This window comes from Talpa occidentalis, unplaced genomic scaffold, assembly GCF_014898055.3.
Source record: "Talpa occidentalis isolate TD23 unplaced genomic scaffold, MPIMG_talOcc4v2.1 talOcc4.648, whole genome shotgun sequence".
Lineage (NCBI taxonomy): Eukaryota > Metazoa > Chordata > Mammalia > Eulipotyphla > Talpidae > Talpa > Talpa occidentalis.
The window spans coordinates 10,399-29,203 of NW_023605026.1; the positions used below are offsets into that span (position 1 = coordinate 10,399).

At 51.1% G+C, this 18,805-nt stretch overlaps 2 protein-coding genes across 2 annotated transcripts; one reads left to right on the forward strand and one right to left on the reverse strand.

Annotated features, from left to right (window-relative positions):
• Nucleotides 1-1,712: 1,712 nt before the first annotated feature.
• On the reverse strand, nucleotides 1,713-8,376 carry LOC119230325 (uncharacterized). The gene is made up of 3 exons (XM_037491365.2): nucleotides 6,380-8,376; nucleotides 4,736-4,875; nucleotides 1,713-2,043 (listed from the first exon to the last, which is right to left on the reverse strand). Exon 1 carries the CDS (start codon nucleotides 8,374-8,376, stop codon nucleotides 7,036-7,038), a length of 1,341 nt encoding a protein of 446 aa, XP_037347262.1. The 3' UTR covers nucleotides 1,713-2,043; nucleotides 4,736-4,875; nucleotides 6,380-7,035.
• A 571-nt stretch (nucleotides 8,377-8,947) lies between these two features.
• Nucleotides 8,948-18,411, forward strand: LOC119230326 (sorting nexin-32-like; the record flags this gene model as incomplete). The annotated part of the gene is given in 10 exon segments (XM_037491366.2): nucleotides 8,948-9,045; nucleotides 16,225-16,294; nucleotides 16,297-16,328; nucleotides 16,619-16,736; nucleotides 16,847-16,967; nucleotides 17,147-17,270; nucleotides 17,413-17,517; nucleotides 17,693-17,798; nucleotides 17,959-18,034; nucleotides 18,213-18,411. Coding segments are annotated over 10 exon segments (987 nt in total), but the record flags the coding sequence as incomplete, so codon positions are not given.
• Nucleotides 18,412-18,805: the final 394 nt, after the last annotated feature.

Sequence of the window (18,805 nt, forward strand, 5' to 3'; positions counted from 1 at the left end):
GGGGGTGGTAGGTGAGCAGAACATGCGCTCCGGCACCGCTTCCTGGCTGGCCAGATCACCCCTCAGTCATGGCACTGGTGTCTGCTCACCGCCAATGCTACTTGGTAGCAGCTGAGGGTGCCGACTCTCTTGGGTTCAGATCCTAACCCCACCACTTACCACCTCACACCTGACTTGTCAATTTGATTGACAACTCCATGCCCCAACTGCCTCATCTACAAAATCCCAATAATCAGGGGTGGGGGGACACAAATATTGTTTGAAAATGAGCAATGATGTAAAAAATAAAAAAAATTATAAATAAACTTAAAATAAATAAAATGCCAATAATCACACAACCCCTCTTGTAGGGTAGGATGAATCCAGCGAGACTGCGTGTGAATTTGCTGGCAGTGTCAGCTACCGCAGTCTCAAGCTCAGGCTCCCTCCTCACGATCCATACACTGTGAACCAGCCAAGCCTGTCAAAACCTCTCCACACTCTCCTCCTGCCTTCATCCCCACTCTCTCTGCCTCCTTCCTGCCTCATCCTCTGGTCACCCCCCAGCTCAGCTCCTGCTCTGACCACCCGCTGACTGCTCCAGGTGGGGGTCAGCTCTCCCCAGCTCCCCTCTAGCTGTCGCTGTAGCACCCTCCTTGCCCCCATCCACAGCACCTGCCTTTGCGGGAACACACCCAGCCAGCCCACCAAGGCAACTCCATTCTTTCTGCTGAGAACCCCTGTGACAATGGAATACTACTCAGCGATCAAAAAAAACAAACGCGCGTCATTTGCGGCAACATGGATGGAGCTGGAAGGGATTATGCTAAGTGAAATAAGTCAGAAGGAAAAAGAAAAATCCCCCTTAATGGGGGGGACTACAGGGAAACCAAACCAACGATCAGGAAAAAGACAAAACTTGCAGAGAAACCCTAGATTGCAGCAGGGGAGGGGTCAAATCGGAGGGAAGAGCACAGGGGACTGTGGTGACAGTCATGGTGCCATGGTGGTGGGAGACTCATGGGACTACACCTGAGGGGAGAGAGCAAATATTGTACAAAAATGCACAACAAAGTAAGAAAATTAAAAAATTAATTAACAAAAGAAATAGAACATCTGTGCTCTTCTCCCCAGTGTCAAGGGCCTCACACCCTTCCAGGCCCAGCCCTAGTGGGTCATCGCTATGGAGACACTTCCCCGACCACCCTGTGAACAGCCCCCACTGCCACTGCCTCCTCCCCTGGGGCTCCCCCCCAGCCCATCTCACTGCGCACTGTGGCATCTGTCTCAACGGGCTACCGGGGGCCTAAACGTGGTCCTACACACTGCTTGCATCCCACCCAGGACGCAGTGCGTGTGCAGTGTTTGCTGAATGAATGAATGGAACCAACCATTAGGACATTTGAACAAAAGTAAAAAAATAATGTCACAACCTTTGCAATCCACTACAGAACTGAGGCCACCAGAGCGCGAGAGAAGCGGGGGAGCAAGGGGGGATCCCAGTGGACTGTGGGACAGTGGTGGTGGGCATGCGGTAGAAACACTCATTAGTACAGGTGTGATCCTAACCCCAAAACACACACAGCATTGTAAACCAATGTGGTCTCCATAATACAATTTTAAAACATCAATGGCGATGGCGCTTCTAACACATCCTGTTATAAGAAACAGGGACCACTGAGAACATGCCAAGAAAGAACAGAATAACAAAAATAAATGAAACCACTCAGGGGCCCTCAATTCCCTGTGAGCATTTTGGTTTTATACATATAGAAAGTTCTAGGGCCCCAGCTGACTGGATATATCTGCACTTACTGGATATATCTGCACTTGTCTCGATGTCTGGTTGCCACCTTTCCTGCGGCCTCAGTGGAACGCACCTGCTGATCTGATCCTGGGAGAAAACGCGATCTGGGCACAGAACGAATCCGATGGCGCAGCTTGTTGTTGGCACGCCCTGCAGTGTGCCCCGGGCCGGCCCCAGCACTCCTGGTCTTGATCTCGGGCCTGCTCAGTACTGAGTCAGCAGCGAGGCCAGGAGTGGACGATGTCGGGAAGACAGACCTGGGAAAGAACATAAACACGCACCTTTGTAGCATTTGTGTTTTTAGGAACTTGCCACTGCAGCATCATTCAAGGTCTCCCCCCAGGGAATGAGGGTTGTCTTGTACATCATTCGTGGCCCCCAGGCAAGAGGCTAGGAAATAGGGTGGGAGGTAAGGGAGAGGGGGATGGGGGGTGATTGTTGAATAAAAACAGGGAGGTGATTCAGCAGAGAGCTTTGCAGTGCAGCTCAGGGCCCAGCCCGGGCAGCTCCCAGACAGCAGAGTTGAGAGTCATGTTTCCTTCTCAAAGAGCAGTGGGAAGAAGTGGTGGTGAACGCAGAAGGCACCTGCGAAGTTGCTCTGATGAGACAGACATCAGTGTCAGCGAGTGCCTGCCGCAGGAGAGTCCCAGCGCTGTGGTACCTGCAACTCTGACCGACCAGCAGGGAGAACAGGAAGAGGCTTAGGAGACAGTCTGCATGCACACCAGGCCGCAAAGAATGGCTCAGACATGGACTAGATCTAGACTCTTACGTGGCCAGGCTGGACGGGGAAAGAACACCCTCAGAGCTACAGGGAAGTTAGGGCTAAGCAATCTTCCAGCAGGTGAAAAGGCAGTGCCAGGCGCGCTTGAGGGCTTCAAACCCGTGAGATAAGGAACAGGGTCCCTTCTCGTAGAGACTTCTTCACAGACGTTAAAAGTCACCGAGACAGGGCCTCCCTGGTGGTGCAAGGGGTTAAGCACTGCACTATGAAGCAATCTGCAGCCTCTGCAACACGAGTTCGATCCCCAGCTGGCCAGGGAGCAACCCACATAGCACGGCAGACCTCTCCTGTCTCACCCGCTGCTCCCCACAGCAATGTATTTCAGTCAGTCTGCCTGTTCTGTTCCCTGCTCTGGCTCTGGTAAATCCTCTCACCCCCCGCATCTCTGGCTTGTACCCCAGCTCTTGTATGCATACATAAATAAATCTTTTAAAAAAAAAAAAGGCAACGAGACAGGTTAAGTCACCAATGTGGCGGACTGACTCACCGCCCAGATACACTTGCGCCTCCTCCGGCTGGCTGGCCTCTGGCTGAGGCCAGATAATGCAGACACAGATTCCCTCACGGAGCTGACGGTACAGCAGGGACGGAAAGAGAGAGGGAGCGTGAAAAACCACAGAACAAAAACAAGTCAGGGGGTGACAAGGGCTGCATAAAAACAGCTGAGGGCCCACAGCCCCAACTCCCAGGCCACAGACATGAAACGGCCACTTTGGGACGCAGAGAAAGGCGGCTGTGGGAATCCCCGAGAAAACAGGCCTGAAGTCTTCAAAAAGTCAAAGTTGCTAAAAAGCCAAATGAGGAGGCCAACATAGATGAAAAAGAATTAAAAATCACGTTCAGTATAGACATGAGCCCTGATTTGAAGGCGCCTGGGCTGGGGGAAAAATTTACAAAATATACTCGGGGGGTGAGGAAGGAGATTTGAATATTTTGCATCCTATGGATATGCAAATATATATTGGATGCTAGGTGATATTAAGGAATTATTCTTTTAAATTTATTAAATTAAAACATTTTAAATTCACTTAGGCATTGTGGATGCCTAAGGATCCACAGGAGGAAGTGATTATTCATAGAAGTCATGTGAAGTAAACAGAGACACAGCAAATAGGGCAAGCTGCTCTTGAACTGTTGAATCTAAGTAGAGAATATTTAGTTGCTCTAATCTTTTCGTTGTTCTGTACAGATTAAAATGTGTGCTACAAAAAGGCAGATGAAAAGGAGATTTAGAGACAGCAAGGCAGACAACTTTTTGGAGAATTTCTACTTTCCGAGAATGTAGTTGAGTCCTGTGGCTGCCGTGACAAATGACCACTAACTGGGTGGCCTGAAACAACAGTTCTGGGGGCAGAAGTACAACATCACAGCAGTGGCTGAGGCCACTGTCCCCACAGAGGCTCTAGGGAAGAATTCATTCTCCGCCCCTTCTGGCCCTGCAGCGCACACTGCTGGGCTGCTGGCGTGTGGCTGACCCGCTGCCTCTGCCTTGTGAGCCTGATCTCCCCTGTGGTCTGTGAGGACACTTGTGGTGGCACTTGCAGCTACCCAGATTATCCAGAAGAAGGCCCCCTCTCAAAACCTTTACCTGAATTGCACCTTTTGCTTTACCAGTATCTGCTCTTCTGTCCTAGGAGGTAATAGTCACCGATTCTGGGCTTAAGCCGTGAACAGAGTGCTCGCTTCGGCAGCACATATACTAAGACGTGACTAGATCTTTGGGGGGCTGTTTTTGTGCCTGCCATGAGGAGCAAGGCAATGTGTGTGGGTAAGAGAGGCTTTCTTCTTTAAGAAGAGAGAAATTACAGCATGTTTCTAGAAATGATTTGGTGCAGTTTGATGTAAAATGTAGGAGCACAACAAGGGGTACAATTTATTTGTTCATTGTGTTACTGCTTTCACACAGGAATGTTCTCAAAGAAAGCAGTAGAGTGTCCTCCAGATAGAAATTTGGGCTATTCTTTTGAGAACAAGGATGAGGGTGTAGGCTGAGCACTGGGGTGGTAGAAAACAGGTAATTTACATTGAGAAGAAAAGTGGGTCATATATCCATAGGATGAAAAATAAAAGAACAACACTGGACTCAACGAAACAGCAACACTTGGAAGTGAGCAGATAGTGGGCAATGCCTTTAACAGTCTAAGGGGATACTACTCCCAACCTACCGTTCCATTGCCAGGGAAACCAGCAATCAAATATGAGAGGAAAATCTGCTTTCAGACAGATGAGGTGTCACAAAGTTGGCCTCCATGATTACTTTCTCTAGAAGTCATTAGATGATGTTTGGTGTTTGACCTAAATGAAGCTGTAAAACAGAAAGAGGAGACTACCTAAGATGCAGGTAGTAGGAGACCCAACCCAGGGCGGCTCACTGCCCAGGGAAGCAGCCTAGGACACAGCCCCTCTCCTTCAGCCCCAGAGGATGACAAACTCCAAGAAAGAAAATGGCAGGAGGGACTGGGATTGCTATGTTAGGTCTGGCATATGAACAGAAGCAGGCCAAGTGGTTTACTGATCCTTTGGATCTTTGGGGGTATTTAGCAAAGGGTATGGAGAAAACTTCATTTGAAAATCCAGGCTACTATAAATTTGTGTTATGATACTAGTGTTAGTCTATGCTATGATGAAGTTTCTACTCCCTAGAAATTTTACATACATTTTAAAAGAAAAAGGTGAAGCGGGGGCCTCCCCTAGTGGCGCAGCAGTTGAGCACTAGGCTGCCTCCCGCAGCCCCTGCAGCGCCGGTAGGGTCCCACATGGTGCGCAGACCTCTCCTGCCACCAGCTGCTCCCCTCAGCAGTGTACTTCAGTCCTTCTGCCTGTTCTGTTCCCAGCTCTGACTCTGGTGAATTCTCTCACCCTCCCGCGCTTCTGACTGTACCCAGTGCTTAAATAAACAAATATTTAAAAAAGAAAAAAAAAAAGGTGAAGCGGGGTGGGGGCTGGTGTTCCTTTTGTCCTAACTACCCATAACTGCTTGTTGCCACCTCTCACATCCATGACCACTGGCAAACAGGATGTAAGAGCCTAAGTCTTGACATCGATGTATTAACAGGAAGCATTCAGGGGGGTCCTTCTCTCTTCCCTGGGATGAGGGTGGACAGTAGGTGGGATGTGGAAGACATAAAAGACGTCTTCAATGGAGACAGACACAAAAGAAGTGATGAAAAAGTTCATGTGGGCCTCCTTGGTGGCGCAAGGGGTTAAGACGCAACCTATGAAGCTCTCTGCAGCCACTGCAGCACGAGTTCAATTCCCCGGCCGGCCAGGGAGCAATCTGCATGGCGCAGCAGACCTCTCCTGACTCCCCCACTGCTCCCCTCAGCAGTGTACTTCAGTCAGTCTGCCTGTTCTGCTCCCCGCTCTGGCTCTGGTGAATCCTCTCACCCCCTGCACCTCTGGCCTGTACCCCAGCTCTTGTATGCATAAATAAATAAATCTTTGGAAAAAGAAAAAGTCCACGTGGTTACATGAATAAGTAACAGATGGAAACAATAATGCAAATCATCATACCTTCAAATCAATTAGAAGCAATTCAAGTTTGCTGCGGGTGTGAAGGGCGTGGGGGAAATGGTGGTGATGGTAAAGTCATTCAATAGTGGAGGCCAGCAGCTACTCTGGATACAATTGGGGGGTTAGTCAGAAGCAAGACCAACAGGCTGGCCCCTGGTGCAGAGGCACAGAGCCCTCAGAGAAGCCTGTCGGGTTAAGTCGTGACACTGGCTGCGTGGGGGAGGAGGACATGGAGACGGCGCAGAAGCGTAAACACCCAACAAGCGATGGTCCCACTACGGGATTTGGCGTCTTACTTTTTTCTTCCCGTTTTCTGGCTTTTCCGCGTTGAGTGCCCCGTTCTTCTCCAGGGTCTCCTTCGCTGGCCTCGGCCTGCAGGTCCGCCCCCAGCCCGTATTGTCGCTCCTTTATCTTGCTGTGACTTTCCCTCTTTCTCACTGCATCCTCCCCCGGCTCACACACTCAGTCACCGTCAGACCCGAGGCTCCCAGCGCACGCTAAAGCCACGCCTCACACTTTTCCCCACAGGGGCCTCAGTCACGGCTCTTCCCCAAGTAACCGGTACCCAGTTTTCCTCTGCCTGGTACACATTATCCAATCTTTCCTTCCTCCTCCAGGGGTCCCGCGGCACTCTCCGTCACTCTCTTCACTTCCTTGGTCCACTTTTATCCCTCGTGGGTCTCCACGCCCACCCCTACTTCTCTGGCACACAGGCTCGCCTTTGCTCTCTTTGCCCCTTCAGGATCAATAATGTTCTGTTTGGCTCTGATTTCTCCTCTTGGACCTGCAATACCACCCCACCTGCTTCTCTTCCCTTCTTTAGCTTTAATCCTTTATCTGCGTCAATCACCAGGCTCTTCATCTGTAGCCTCTCTCTCTTCCACAGAGGCAGATTCACCCGGAGCGTCTTTCCCTCCAGGCAAGACGCCCTCCTCAGCTTCCAGCCCTCCTCCTAGGCTTCCACCTCTTCCTTAACTTCCGCCACCTCCTCAGCTTTCACTGCATCTGCCATCCCCCCAGGTTCATCCTTCTCCTCAGTCCTGTCAGCCAGAATTTCCGTCTCCGTATCGTCAGCAGCTACGAACTTTCCATCACTGGTAAATTCTACCACTCTTTCCACCTGCTCCTCATCTATGCTCCCCATTCTTAAGCGCCCCCTCTCGTCACTGCTGCCTCTCTTCTCCTCCGTGGCCGTCTGCTTCTCTCCCCTAAGCCCCAACTTCCCTCCCTTGGATCCTCGCCTGTCTCCCTTAAACAGCACCTTTTCTGCCAAGGACCCCTGTCTCTCTCTCCTAATCCCCTTAGACCCCCGCCTCTCTTCCCAGGACTCCCGCCTCTCTCTTCCCAATGACAACTGCCTCTCTCCACCCGACTCCTGTGTCTCTACACCGGCTGTCACCATCTCTCCACTGGTAGGCGGGTTCTCCCGGCTGGACACCAGCTTCTCTCTGCTCAACCTCAGCTTCTCTCCGCTCAACCTCAGCTTCTCTCCACTCAACCTCAGCTTCTCTCCACTCAACCTCAGCTTGTCTTCACCTAAACTCAGCTTCTCTCCACTCAACCTCAGCTTGTCTTCACCTAAACTCAGCTTCTCTCCACTCAACCCCAGGTTCTCTCCACTCAACCTCAGCTTCTCTCCACTCAACCTCAGCTTGTCTTCACCTAAACTCAGCTTCTCTCCACTCAACCTCAAACTCTCTCCACTCAAACTCAGCTTCTTCCCATTTGGCCTCAGCATCTCCCCCTCCTGCTTTATTGTAAATACTGACGCTCTCAAGTCCTCTCCACGGAATTCCACCGCCTCAACAAACTTCAACCTCTCCTTGGCCTTGTGGCCCTTCCTAGGCCCTGCTAACGTCCCTGCGCTCTCGGATTCTGCCCCAGTTCTGTGTTTGACCTCTGGCGTTTCCCCCTTCCCCTGTGAACTGTCCCTCCCCAGGCCCGCGCGGGCCTGCAGGGCACTGGAGACGCGGCGCACGGGCGTCAAATCCTGCCTCTCCTGGGTCAGGCCTGGCTGGTCTCTCGAGGCCGTCCTTTCCACGCCCTCCAGCCTCCAGTCGTCAGCCTCCAGCTTCGGCTTCTGCGTGTTTCTACCCAGGAGCTCCATTCTCTTTCCGACCACGACGAGCCCATTCCAGGGCACCCACAGCTTCTCAAACACCTCAGGCGGCCCTGTGCGGCCCGGCGACGGCCGCGACGGCCCGCGGTCCGGGGACTGGCCTCGGGGTTTGCGGCGGCCGGTCTCGTGGCGGCCCCTCGACGCCTTGCGCGGCCTCCCCCGCCGCCTCTTCATAGCCCAGCGCGAAAATCCCAACGGCAGCCCCTTCCCCAGAAGCGTCACCCGCCCTCAGCCCCCTTCCCCTCCCCGGCTCCCCATGTCGCCCGCCCGCCGCCCCCCGCCGCCCGCCGCCCGCCGCCCGCCGCCCGAGGCCGCGCTACGCGCACGCGCAGACCGCGCGAGGCCGTTGGGGGCGCGCGGCGGGCAGCCCCGGCCTGGGGGTGTGGTCGGGGCCGGGGTGGCCGGAGACCGCAGGGGCCCCGGAGCCCCTGTCCTCACCCCTCCCCTCACCCTCCCCTCACCCCTCCCCTCACCCCTCCCCTCACCCCTCCCCTCACCCCTCCCCGGTCGCCAGTACCACACCCGCTCAGGGCCGCGCGGCGCCTTAAAAGCTGGGGCCTGGGTCGGGAACGACAGGCGTAGCGACCAATGGCGTCGCGCGCGGCGAGCCTGGCATCCAATCAAAAGGCGCGGCTGCGGGGAGGGCGGGGAGTCCCGCCCGCCCCGCCCGCCCCGGCGACTCCTCGCGCGGCGGGGCGAGCGTCCGCGGGGCCCGGCCTCGGCGAGGGCGCGCCCGGACCAGGCTGCGGGAGCGCGCCGCGGGGGCAGCCGCCGAACCCCGGGGCGCTGCGGCCGCAAAGGGCAGTGATGGAGCAGCCACCGGAGGCAGGGAAGGACAGCAAGGTAGGGAAAGGATGCAGCCCTCCCGGCCTCCACCTCACGCCCGATGCCCAGTCATGCCCAGTCGAGGCGGGGGCGGGGGGGGGGGAGAGAGAGAGAGAGAGAGTGCTCGCTAGAGAGGAAAGACCCGGCAAGGGGGTGGGGCGCCTCTGTGGCACCTGCAGGGGCACCGGTGAGGACGCCAGAGGAGACAGGGTTTCCCGTTGCCCTGCGCGATGAAAAGGGACCGCTCACTGCCGTTCCCGCTGCCCAGCCCAGGCCCATGCTGGCGCGATGGGGAGAAAAGGAAGGAGGGGTGCTGGCGATGGAGAAGCCTGCAGTCTCCTTTCTCAAGGGGGGAGGTCTTGCTTGGCGTTACTGGCTTGGCTTGTGTATCTGCTTTCTTGTAATCCTGAGGCCATTCACGCCTCGTTGTTTGCTCTTGACTTCATTCAGTGAATGGTTATTGAGCATTCTTGTGCCAGACTGGCCACTCAGAGGCACACACTTTTGGGGGTTGTGGTATGTACGTGGTGGGCTGTGACAGAATTAAGATGTGTCCATCTCCCTCAGTTACCAGCGCTGCAGGTCAGAGCAGACATACTGAGGCAGCAGGAAGGACATGGGGAAAAGGGGCCCTACTGCGCCAATGAGTCAGAATGTGATTTTTTTAAAAAAGATTTTATTCATTTACGCATACAAGAGCTGGGGTACAGGCCAGAGGTGTGGGGGGTGAGAGGATTCACCAGAGACAAAGCAATGAACACAACAGGCCGACTGACCCAAGTACACTGCTGAGGGGAGCAGCAGGCGAGTCAGGAGAGGTCTGCTGCGCCATGTGGGTAGCTCCCGGCCAGGGATCAAACTCAAGCTACAGAGTCTGCGGATTGCTTCATAGTGTGGTGCTTAACCCCTTGCACCACCAGGGATTTTTGTGGGGAGCAGTTGGGCACAGGAAGAACCTGCCCTAGGAGTATCAGAAAAGCCAAGGTATCAGGAGTAGGGTTCAAGTAGAGTTTAGAAATATGAGAGGGGCTGAGAGACACAAGAAATAGAAGAAAGAGATATGTTTCAGTGTTTATCCGTGTTCATACTCATGGTTAATTAAATTAAGAAGGGGGGCCTCCTTGGTGGTGCAGGGGTTAAAGTCTCAGTACTATCAAGCTATTGCCAGCCACTTCAGCCTGAGTTCCATCAGCTCCTGCCAGGGAGCAGTAGATTTCAATAGATCTGCCTATTCTGCTCCCCACTCTGTCTCTGGTGAATCCTCTCACCACCCCCATCCCCACACTTCTGGCCTATACCCTAGTTCTTGTATGCATAAGTAAATAAAATAAGTCTTTAAAAAATTTATTTGAAGAATATATATATATATATGGGCCTCCCCGGTGGCGCAGCGGTTGAGCGCTGGGTTGCGAAGCTGCCAGCAGCCTCTGCAGCGCCGGTTCGATCCCCGGCTGCTCCCCAGCCACCGGAGGAGGGTCCCACATGGCGCGCAGACCTCTCCTGCCGCCCGCTGCTCCCCTCAGCAGTGTCCTTCGGTCCTTCTGCCTGCTCTGCTCCCCGCTCTGGCTCTGGTGAATTCTCTCACCCTCCCGCGCTTCTGACTGTACCCAGTGCATGTATAAACAAAAACAAACAAATGAATAAATAAATAAAACATGCCTCTATTAAAAAAAAAAAGAATATATATATATATATGCATGCTTAGAGCAGTGCCTGGCATATTGTAACAGCAAATATATGCGGTAGCTATTATTGTTATTAGTACGGTTACTGTGTGGGAGGCTGTGTTTTGTGGGCATGGACTGGGACTAGGCTGTCAACCTGATGGGTACACCCCCAGCCTTTATAGATGCCAGACTTCGAAAGTTTATAGTTAGAACTTATCTTGTAGATGAAGTATTGCTTTCTCTAAGATTTTCCCTTAAATATAGGGAGATGAAAAGAATAATAAATGGATATGTGAGTAAAAATATAATAGAGGAGAAATGAAAAAAATCATATAAAATACTTGACTAATTAATGGAAGGCAGGGAAGAAAGAATAAAGGAATAAAAAACAGCTGGGGCAGAGAAAACAGAGCAAGATGGCAGGTTTATAGTCTACTACATTAATTACAATAATTATGGACTAAACACTCTAATTACAAAACAAACATTTGCAGCTTGGATATTTAATAGAGAACTATATTCTGTTAAGAGACATACTTTAAGTACAAGGACACAGAAAGTTTTTTCTGTAAGAATGGAGATATAGGTGGGCCTCCCCTGATGGCACAGCAGTTGAGCAGTGGGCTGCGAAGCTGCCGGCAGGCTCTGCAGCGCCAGTTCCATCCCCGGCTAACCAGTGAGGGTCCCACATGGCACGACAGACCTCTCCTGCCGTGCCCGTTGCTCCCCTCAGCAGTGTATTTCATCACTCTGCCTGTTCTATTTCCCGCTCTGGCTCTGGTGAATTCTCTCGCCCTCCCATGCTTCTGACTGTACCCAGTGCTTGTATAAATAAATAAATAAATAAATCTTTTTTAAAAATAAAAAGAATGGAGATATAGGGCCTCCCTGGTGGTGCAGGAGTTAAGTACCAGCTATCAAGCTATCACTAGCCACTGCGGCATGAGTTCCATCCCTGGCAGGCAGCTGACCCACATGGCACAGCAGACCTCCCCTGTCTCACCTGCTGCTCCCCTCAACAGTGTATTTCAGTAGATCCACCTGTTTTGCTCCCTACTCTGTCTCTAGGAAATCCTCTCACCCCCTGCACCTCTGACCTACACCCCAGTTCTTGTATGCATAAATAAAAGTAAATCTTTTTTTAAAAAAGAAATGGATATATGGAGATAGATATAGGTATAGATATCTCATCAATACACTAACCAAAAGAGAATTGGTGTGGCTATATGAATTCAGACAAAGTAGAAATGTAAATCAAAGAATTACTAGAAATAGCAGAACATTTACTAATGATTTCACAGTCAACTCAACAAGAGGATAAAACAGTCCTAAATTTATATGTACCTCATAATACAGTTTCAAAACATCGAAGAAAAAGATGACAGAAAAGGAGAAAAATCCACAGTTATAGTTTAGAGGGGTAACACAACTCTCTCAATAAATGCTGCTCTCTCAAAGCAGACCAAAAAAATCAGTAAGAATTTAGAAGATTTACAAAAACATGATTAAGCAACTTAATCTATACCCAGCAACTAGAAAAACATTCAAGTGCACATGAAACATTTACTAAAACACATCATATGTTGAGCTATATATAAAGCAAGAATCATATTTTTAAAGATTGAAATCATATAGAATGTGATCTTTGATCCAATATAATTAAGTAGGAATCAAAACAAAAAAGTAACTAGATTTCAAAATATTGAGTAGAAATCAATTAGAAAAAATATACAAATGGAGAAAAGCAAAACTGTGAAAAATAGTTTTTTGAAAACACTAGTAAAACCTGGTTATCAGTTTAGCAAGGCCGATAAAAGAGAGAAAGGAAAAAAAGCAGGAGGGAGATTAGGAGAAAGGGAGAAGATATTCACTGTCAACATCAGGGATGATAAAGGGGACAATGCTTAGAGATGTTTCGGACATTAGAAAGAGTGTGAACTATTTAAGAACAAGTTAATGTCAATAACTTGAAAAATTTCACGAAATTTCAAATATCTTGAAAAGTGCAACTTTTACCAAACTTGAAACAAGTAGAAAACCTGAGTAGTCAGTTCTATTCCTATCATAGGAACTAAATTTGTAATTTTCAACTTTTTAAAAATATATCTCTTCGCACAGATAATGTCACATGTGAGTTATTCTAGCATTAAAGGAGAACTAGCACTGTTGTTATGTAAGTTATTCCAAAGGCAGAAATAGGGGCCACCGCTCCTTGTTTAAGACAGCAGAACCTTGATACAAAAACTTGGCAAGAGGATGGACAGTGGTGATGGTTGCACAACACTGTGTATATACTTACTACCCCTGAACTTGAAAATGGTTAGAATGATAACTTTTTTTTTCCCAAGATTTTTAAAATTTCTTTATGCATACAAGAACTGGTATAGGCCAGAGGTCTGGGGGGAGAGGGGTTGAGAGGATTCACCAGAGACAGAGTGGGGAGCATAATGGGTGGATCTACTGAAATACACTGCTAAAGGGAGCAGCAGGCAAGACAGGAGGGGTCTGCTGCGCCATGTGGGTCAGCTCGCTGGCCAGGGATCAAACTCAGTTGTCAGTGGCTGGCAATAGCTTGATAGTACTGAGACTGAATTCCTGTGCCACCAGGGAAGCCCTAGAATGGTAACTTTTATGTTATGTATATTTTAACACCCCCCCCCACTCACAATAAACCTGTCAAGATCATTACAAGAAAGGGAAAATGGAAAATGCAGGCGAATATCTCTTGTGAAAACAGTGCAGAAGTCGGAAACAAAATATTACCAACTTGCATAAGCTGTATATTAAAAGGTAATACTTCATGACAAAGATCCTCTTCTGGGCCTCCCTGGTGGCACAAGGGGTTAAGTCGCAGCACTATGAAGCTGTCCATAGCCACTGCAGTTATTAGTTCGATCCCTGGCCAGGGAGCTACCCACATGGCGCAGCAGACCTCTCCTGTCTTGCCCACTGCTCCCCTCAGCAGTGTATTTCTGTCAATCTGCCTGTTTTGCTCCCCATTCTGTCTATGGTGAATCCTCTCACCGTGCCCCCACCTCTGACCTGTACCTGTACAGTTCTTGTACGTATAAATAAATAAATAAATAAACAAACAAAAAAAAAACAAAGATCCTCTTCCAGGAATGCAAGGTGATGTGACGTTTGAAAATCAGTTAATGAAATTAGCACATATGCAGAGTAACAAAACAATTTACATGATATCTCAATAAAGGGAGAAAATTTTGATAAAAAATCAACATTCTCTCATCAAATTAAGCATAGAAGGGAACTTAAATTTGATAGAGTATCTAAAAACATTTTCAGGACTATGTTTTTAATGCAATGCATCTACCTGAGGTCAGGGATTCCCATTATCACCATATCACTAATTCTGCATTGTAGTAGAGGACTTAGCACGCTAGCAATTGCAATAAGGCAAGAAAAAGAAGTGAAAGGTAAAAAGGTTGGAAAGAAAGAGACTAATGCTGTCAGTAGTTTAGATTATAGGATTACCTCTGTAGGAATCCAAAAGAATCTACAAACTCTTAAAAAGAGTAAGTACACTTAGCAAGGTTCATGGACGCAGAGTAAGTATATAAAAATCAATAGTATGTGTTCATATACTAACAACAAACCATTAAAAATATTTAAAATACGGCCTCCCTGGTGGCACAAGGGGTTAAGATTCAACCTATGAAGCTATCCACAGCCACTGCAGCATGAGTTCGAGCCCCGGCCAGGGAGCTACCCACATGGTGCAGAAGACCTGTTCTGACTCGCCTGCTGCTCCCCTCAGCAGTGTATTTTGGTCAATCTGCCTGTTCTGTTCCCCACTCTGTCTCTGGTGAATCCTCTCCCCCCCGCACCTCTGCCCTGTACCCCAGTTCTTGCATGCATAAATAAGTAAAATCTTTTTTTTTTTTTTGATTTATTCATTTATTTATACAAGCACTGGGTACAGTCAGAAGCGCGGGGAGGGTGAGAGAATTCACCAGAGCCAGAGCGGGGAGCAGAGCAGGCAGAAGGACTGAAGGACACTGCTGAGGGGAGCAGCGGGCAGCAGGAGAGGTCTGCGCGCCATGTGGGACCCTCCTTCGGTGACCGGGGAGCAGCCGGGGATCGAACCGGCGCTGCACAGGCTGCAGGCAGCTTCGCAACCCAGCACTCAACCGCTGCGCCACCGGGGAGGCCCAATAAGTGAAATCTTTTAAAAATATATTTAAAATAACAACAACAAAATATCACCAGATACCTAAGAAAAAAACCTAACAAAGAGATGTTTCCTCTCTACAGAGGAAACTATAAAACATTACTGAGAAAAATTAAGACAACATAAATAATTCAAACATATTCCATGTTCATGGATTGGGAGATTAAATATTGCAGAAAGGGTTATCCCTCTCAAATTGATCTACATATTCAGTGCAGTCTCAGTCAACATGCCCCAAGGTTTTTGTGGTGGAAATTAACAAATTGTTTCTAAAATGTACATGTACATGGAAGTTCAAAGGATCTATAAATGCATAGGACCTCCAAAAGCTTATGCAGGTATATTCATGGCAACTTTATCCCGAAGTCTCGAACTTGAAATAATGCAAATCACCACCAACAGAGGAGTGGATACGCACACTAGGACACATTCATGTGATGGAATGCTACCCAGCCCTGCAAAAGGACCACAGCCCCGCTCAGCAACATTGCCGGTTCTCAATAAAGAGTGTGGACACGAGAGCATAAACTCTATAATGGCAATATAGATGAAGTTCAGGACCAGTAAAGTTAATCTATGGTGCTAGAGGTCACACTGGTTCCCACCGTGTGCCAGAGACTGGAAGAGAATGAGCTGTATGGGTGTGAGCGCTGGGGCAGTGCCAGCTTGTGTATAGTGAGCAATACTTGTAGGTAGGGTGGCAGCTAAGCCTTTCCTCTGCTTAGTATCACTTGGCACAATGGCATGGACATAGTAGGTGTTCAGTAAATGCTTGTTGGAACTAGTAGCTTCTTGCCTCACAGGCCTCTTCACTTGGAGAAAACACTTGTGCTTTGCCTATAAGCCGCTGCTTCTTGGCACTAAAAGTAATGGAAATGGCTCAGGAGTGCTCAGAAAAGGGAGGTGGGAACTCATCCAGTTCACTGTGCCTTGGTGAAAGGTTCTTGAGGTCACATCTGGGGACAGGTGGGCAGGTAGCTGAGAATGTGCATGGGGTTTGGAACTGGGTTCAAATCTCAACTTGCCACTTTGCAGTTCTGTGACCTTAGACAAGAGATTTCACCTCTGATGGTCTCAATTCCACACTTATAAGCTGGGGAGCTAGTAGGATCCAGCTTCAGCGGATGGGAGGGTGGAAAAGTGCTGCAGGAATTGAAACACCCTGGGCAATAACTTAGCAGGACCCTGGATGGGGTGGGGCCGCTGCTACTGCCGTGGGCGCTATGTGATGGCCAGGTCAGCCATCACATAGTGCCGTGGGCGCTATGTGATGGCCAGGTCAGCCTGGCCAGGGCGGGCCAGGGGGCCCCGGTGACATACCAGGGCTTCCCCTCCCCACAGCCCTCCTCCCTGTCGGTGGACCTGCAGGCAGACAGCTCCTTACAGGTGGAGATCTCTGATGCTGTGAGCGAGCGGATAAGGTGAAGTTCACTGTGCAAACCAAGGTGAGGCTCAGGGGGGGAATGGGAGCCTCTGCTCTTGGATAGGGGAGGGGTCGAGGCAGGCAGATATCACCAGAGCCTTTGGACCCCATTCCACCACCAGGCTCCTGCCCCTTGCCAGGCTCCGCCACCTTGCCCTCAGGCCCCAAGTGCTACCACCACCCATCGTCGTACCTGATAGCATGACCACCTGGCCCTACTTGGGCCTCACCTGGGATATGGGGCTGGAAGGTTCCTGGGAAGGGAGGGGAGATGGGAGGGGAGGAAGGAGACCTCAGGTTTCCCGTTTCCAGAGCTGCCTGCCCCACTTCGCCCAGACCGAGTTCTCAGTGGTGCGGCAGCATGAGGAGTTCATCTGGCTGCACGACGCCTATGTGGAGAACGAGGACTACGCGGGCCTCATCGTGAGGGGTGGTTGGGGGGCGGGGGCGGGCTGGCCCAGCTTCTGCAGGGTGTGGGGGGGCATGGCAGTGGCTTTCTCAGCCTGGAGACGCTGCCAGCTCTGTCCCTCCTTTGAGCAGATCCCCCAGCACCTCCCAGGCCGGACTTTGAGGCTTCAAGAGAAAAGCTGCAGAAGCTGGGCGAGGGGGACAGCTCCATCACACGGGAAGAGTTTGCCAAAATGAAGCAGGAGCTGGAAGCGTGAGTGCTGCTTCCTGGCCCAGTCTGCCACAAAGCCCTGGGCCCATCCCCCACCACCCCAGCCCAGGATTTCTTCCTGACTGTGCCCCCAGGATGTCTGAGATGCCCTCTGTGACCCTCAGTGGGAGGGAGTTGGGTATCCATGCCCAGGAGGGCCCACCCTGCCTGCCTCTGTCCAGGGAGTACCTCGCCATCTTCAAGAAGACAGTCGCCATGCACGAGGTCTTCCTGCAACGCCTGGCAGCCCACCCCACCTTGCATCGGGACCACAACTTCTTTGTCTTTTTGGAATATGGCCAAGATGTGAGCTGCATCAGAGCCTGAGAGTCACCCCTGGGGGAGGGTGGTGCCAGGCTCTAAATGGACCCGAGTGACTTGTTCCTGGGTGGGGGAGGTGTGCAGTGCAGTGCCCCCCCATCACACCCTCTCCCCCAATGTGCCTCAGCTGAGCGTACGAGGAAAGAACAGGAAGGAGCTCCTTGGGGGGTTTCTGAGGAACATTGTGAAGTCTGCAGATGAAGCGCTCATCACTGGCATGTCAGGGCTCAAGGTGACCTACGGGGCCCCCCTCTGGTGCAGCCCACAGCAAGGACTGACGCCTTGGTGGCTGTGGGAGGGAAGACGCTGGTGGGGACTGGCCTGGAGGGAGACCTGTGCCCCTGGATGGCCGTGGCAGCTACGCTCCCGGTGACTTAGCTGAAATGGGCCACGTCTGGTGCCTTCAGGAGGTGGATGACTTCTTTGAGCACGAGCGGACCTTTCTGCTGGAGTACCACACCCGCATCCGGGACGCCTGCCTGCGGGCCGACCGTGTCATGCACTCCCACAAGTGTACGCAGGTCCCAAGGGGCCCCGAATTCCCTGCCCCCTCTCTGTAGAGGTCCTGCTGGGTGGGGGTAAAGAGCAGGAAATGGCCTTCCTGGGCCACAAACACCTGGGGTGGGGCTTGATGTGCAGACCAGTGGTCTGATGGTGGGCTGTTCCCCAGCAGGCCTGGCAGATGACTATATCCCTATCTCAGCTGCACTGAGCAGCCTGGGAACACAGGAAGTCAACCAGCTCAAGATGTGAGGCCTCCCTTTTGCCCCTCCTACCCTATGTCTGTAATACTGCGGCTGCCCACCAGGGTCACCCTGGCAGCTCTGGGTGGGAGGTGCGGAAGCTCCAGCTGGGGCTCAGAAGAGGGGAGAGGGAGGCTTTCAGCACTCCTGAGACACTGCCCTAATACCTGCCATTGCCTCCTAGGAGCTTCCTCAAATTGGCGGAGCTCTTTGAACGGTTAAGGGTGAGTACTGCTTTGTGTGGAGAGATGATCCTTTGCAGGAAAGAGTCCCAGAACAGGGAAAATCTCCAGGGTCATTTTTGTTCGAAATCTGGGCCTAATGACTCTGGACTTACCTTCCAGACTAGTTTAACAAGGAGTGGAGACAGGGATCTAGCCTGGGTGGGTGTGCAGTAAGGGGGCGGAGAGGGGACCCGGCTGGCGAAGCACTTTTAAGGATGTGCCACGTGCCTCTGGCAGGCTGCACCAGGCTGCCAACATCCTGCCCAAACACTTCCTGAACTCTTCTCCAAGAGTCACTGGAGGCTGCCAGCCTCCCTGAAGTGTCGCACCATAGCTCTTCCCTGCCCAGGTGACCCTACCCCTTGGGGCTCTGTGTCCTTAGCTTACATCTTGGGCTTCTTGTGATCCGGCCGCTGCCATCCAAGTGCCCCCATGAGTGGGTGGTTCCCTGAACATAGGCCTGCACATCTGCTGTTGTCAATGCCCACCTCAACACCAAGGTCCAGAGACCAGATACCACTTCCTCTGTGAAGCCTTCCCTTCCTGAACATCA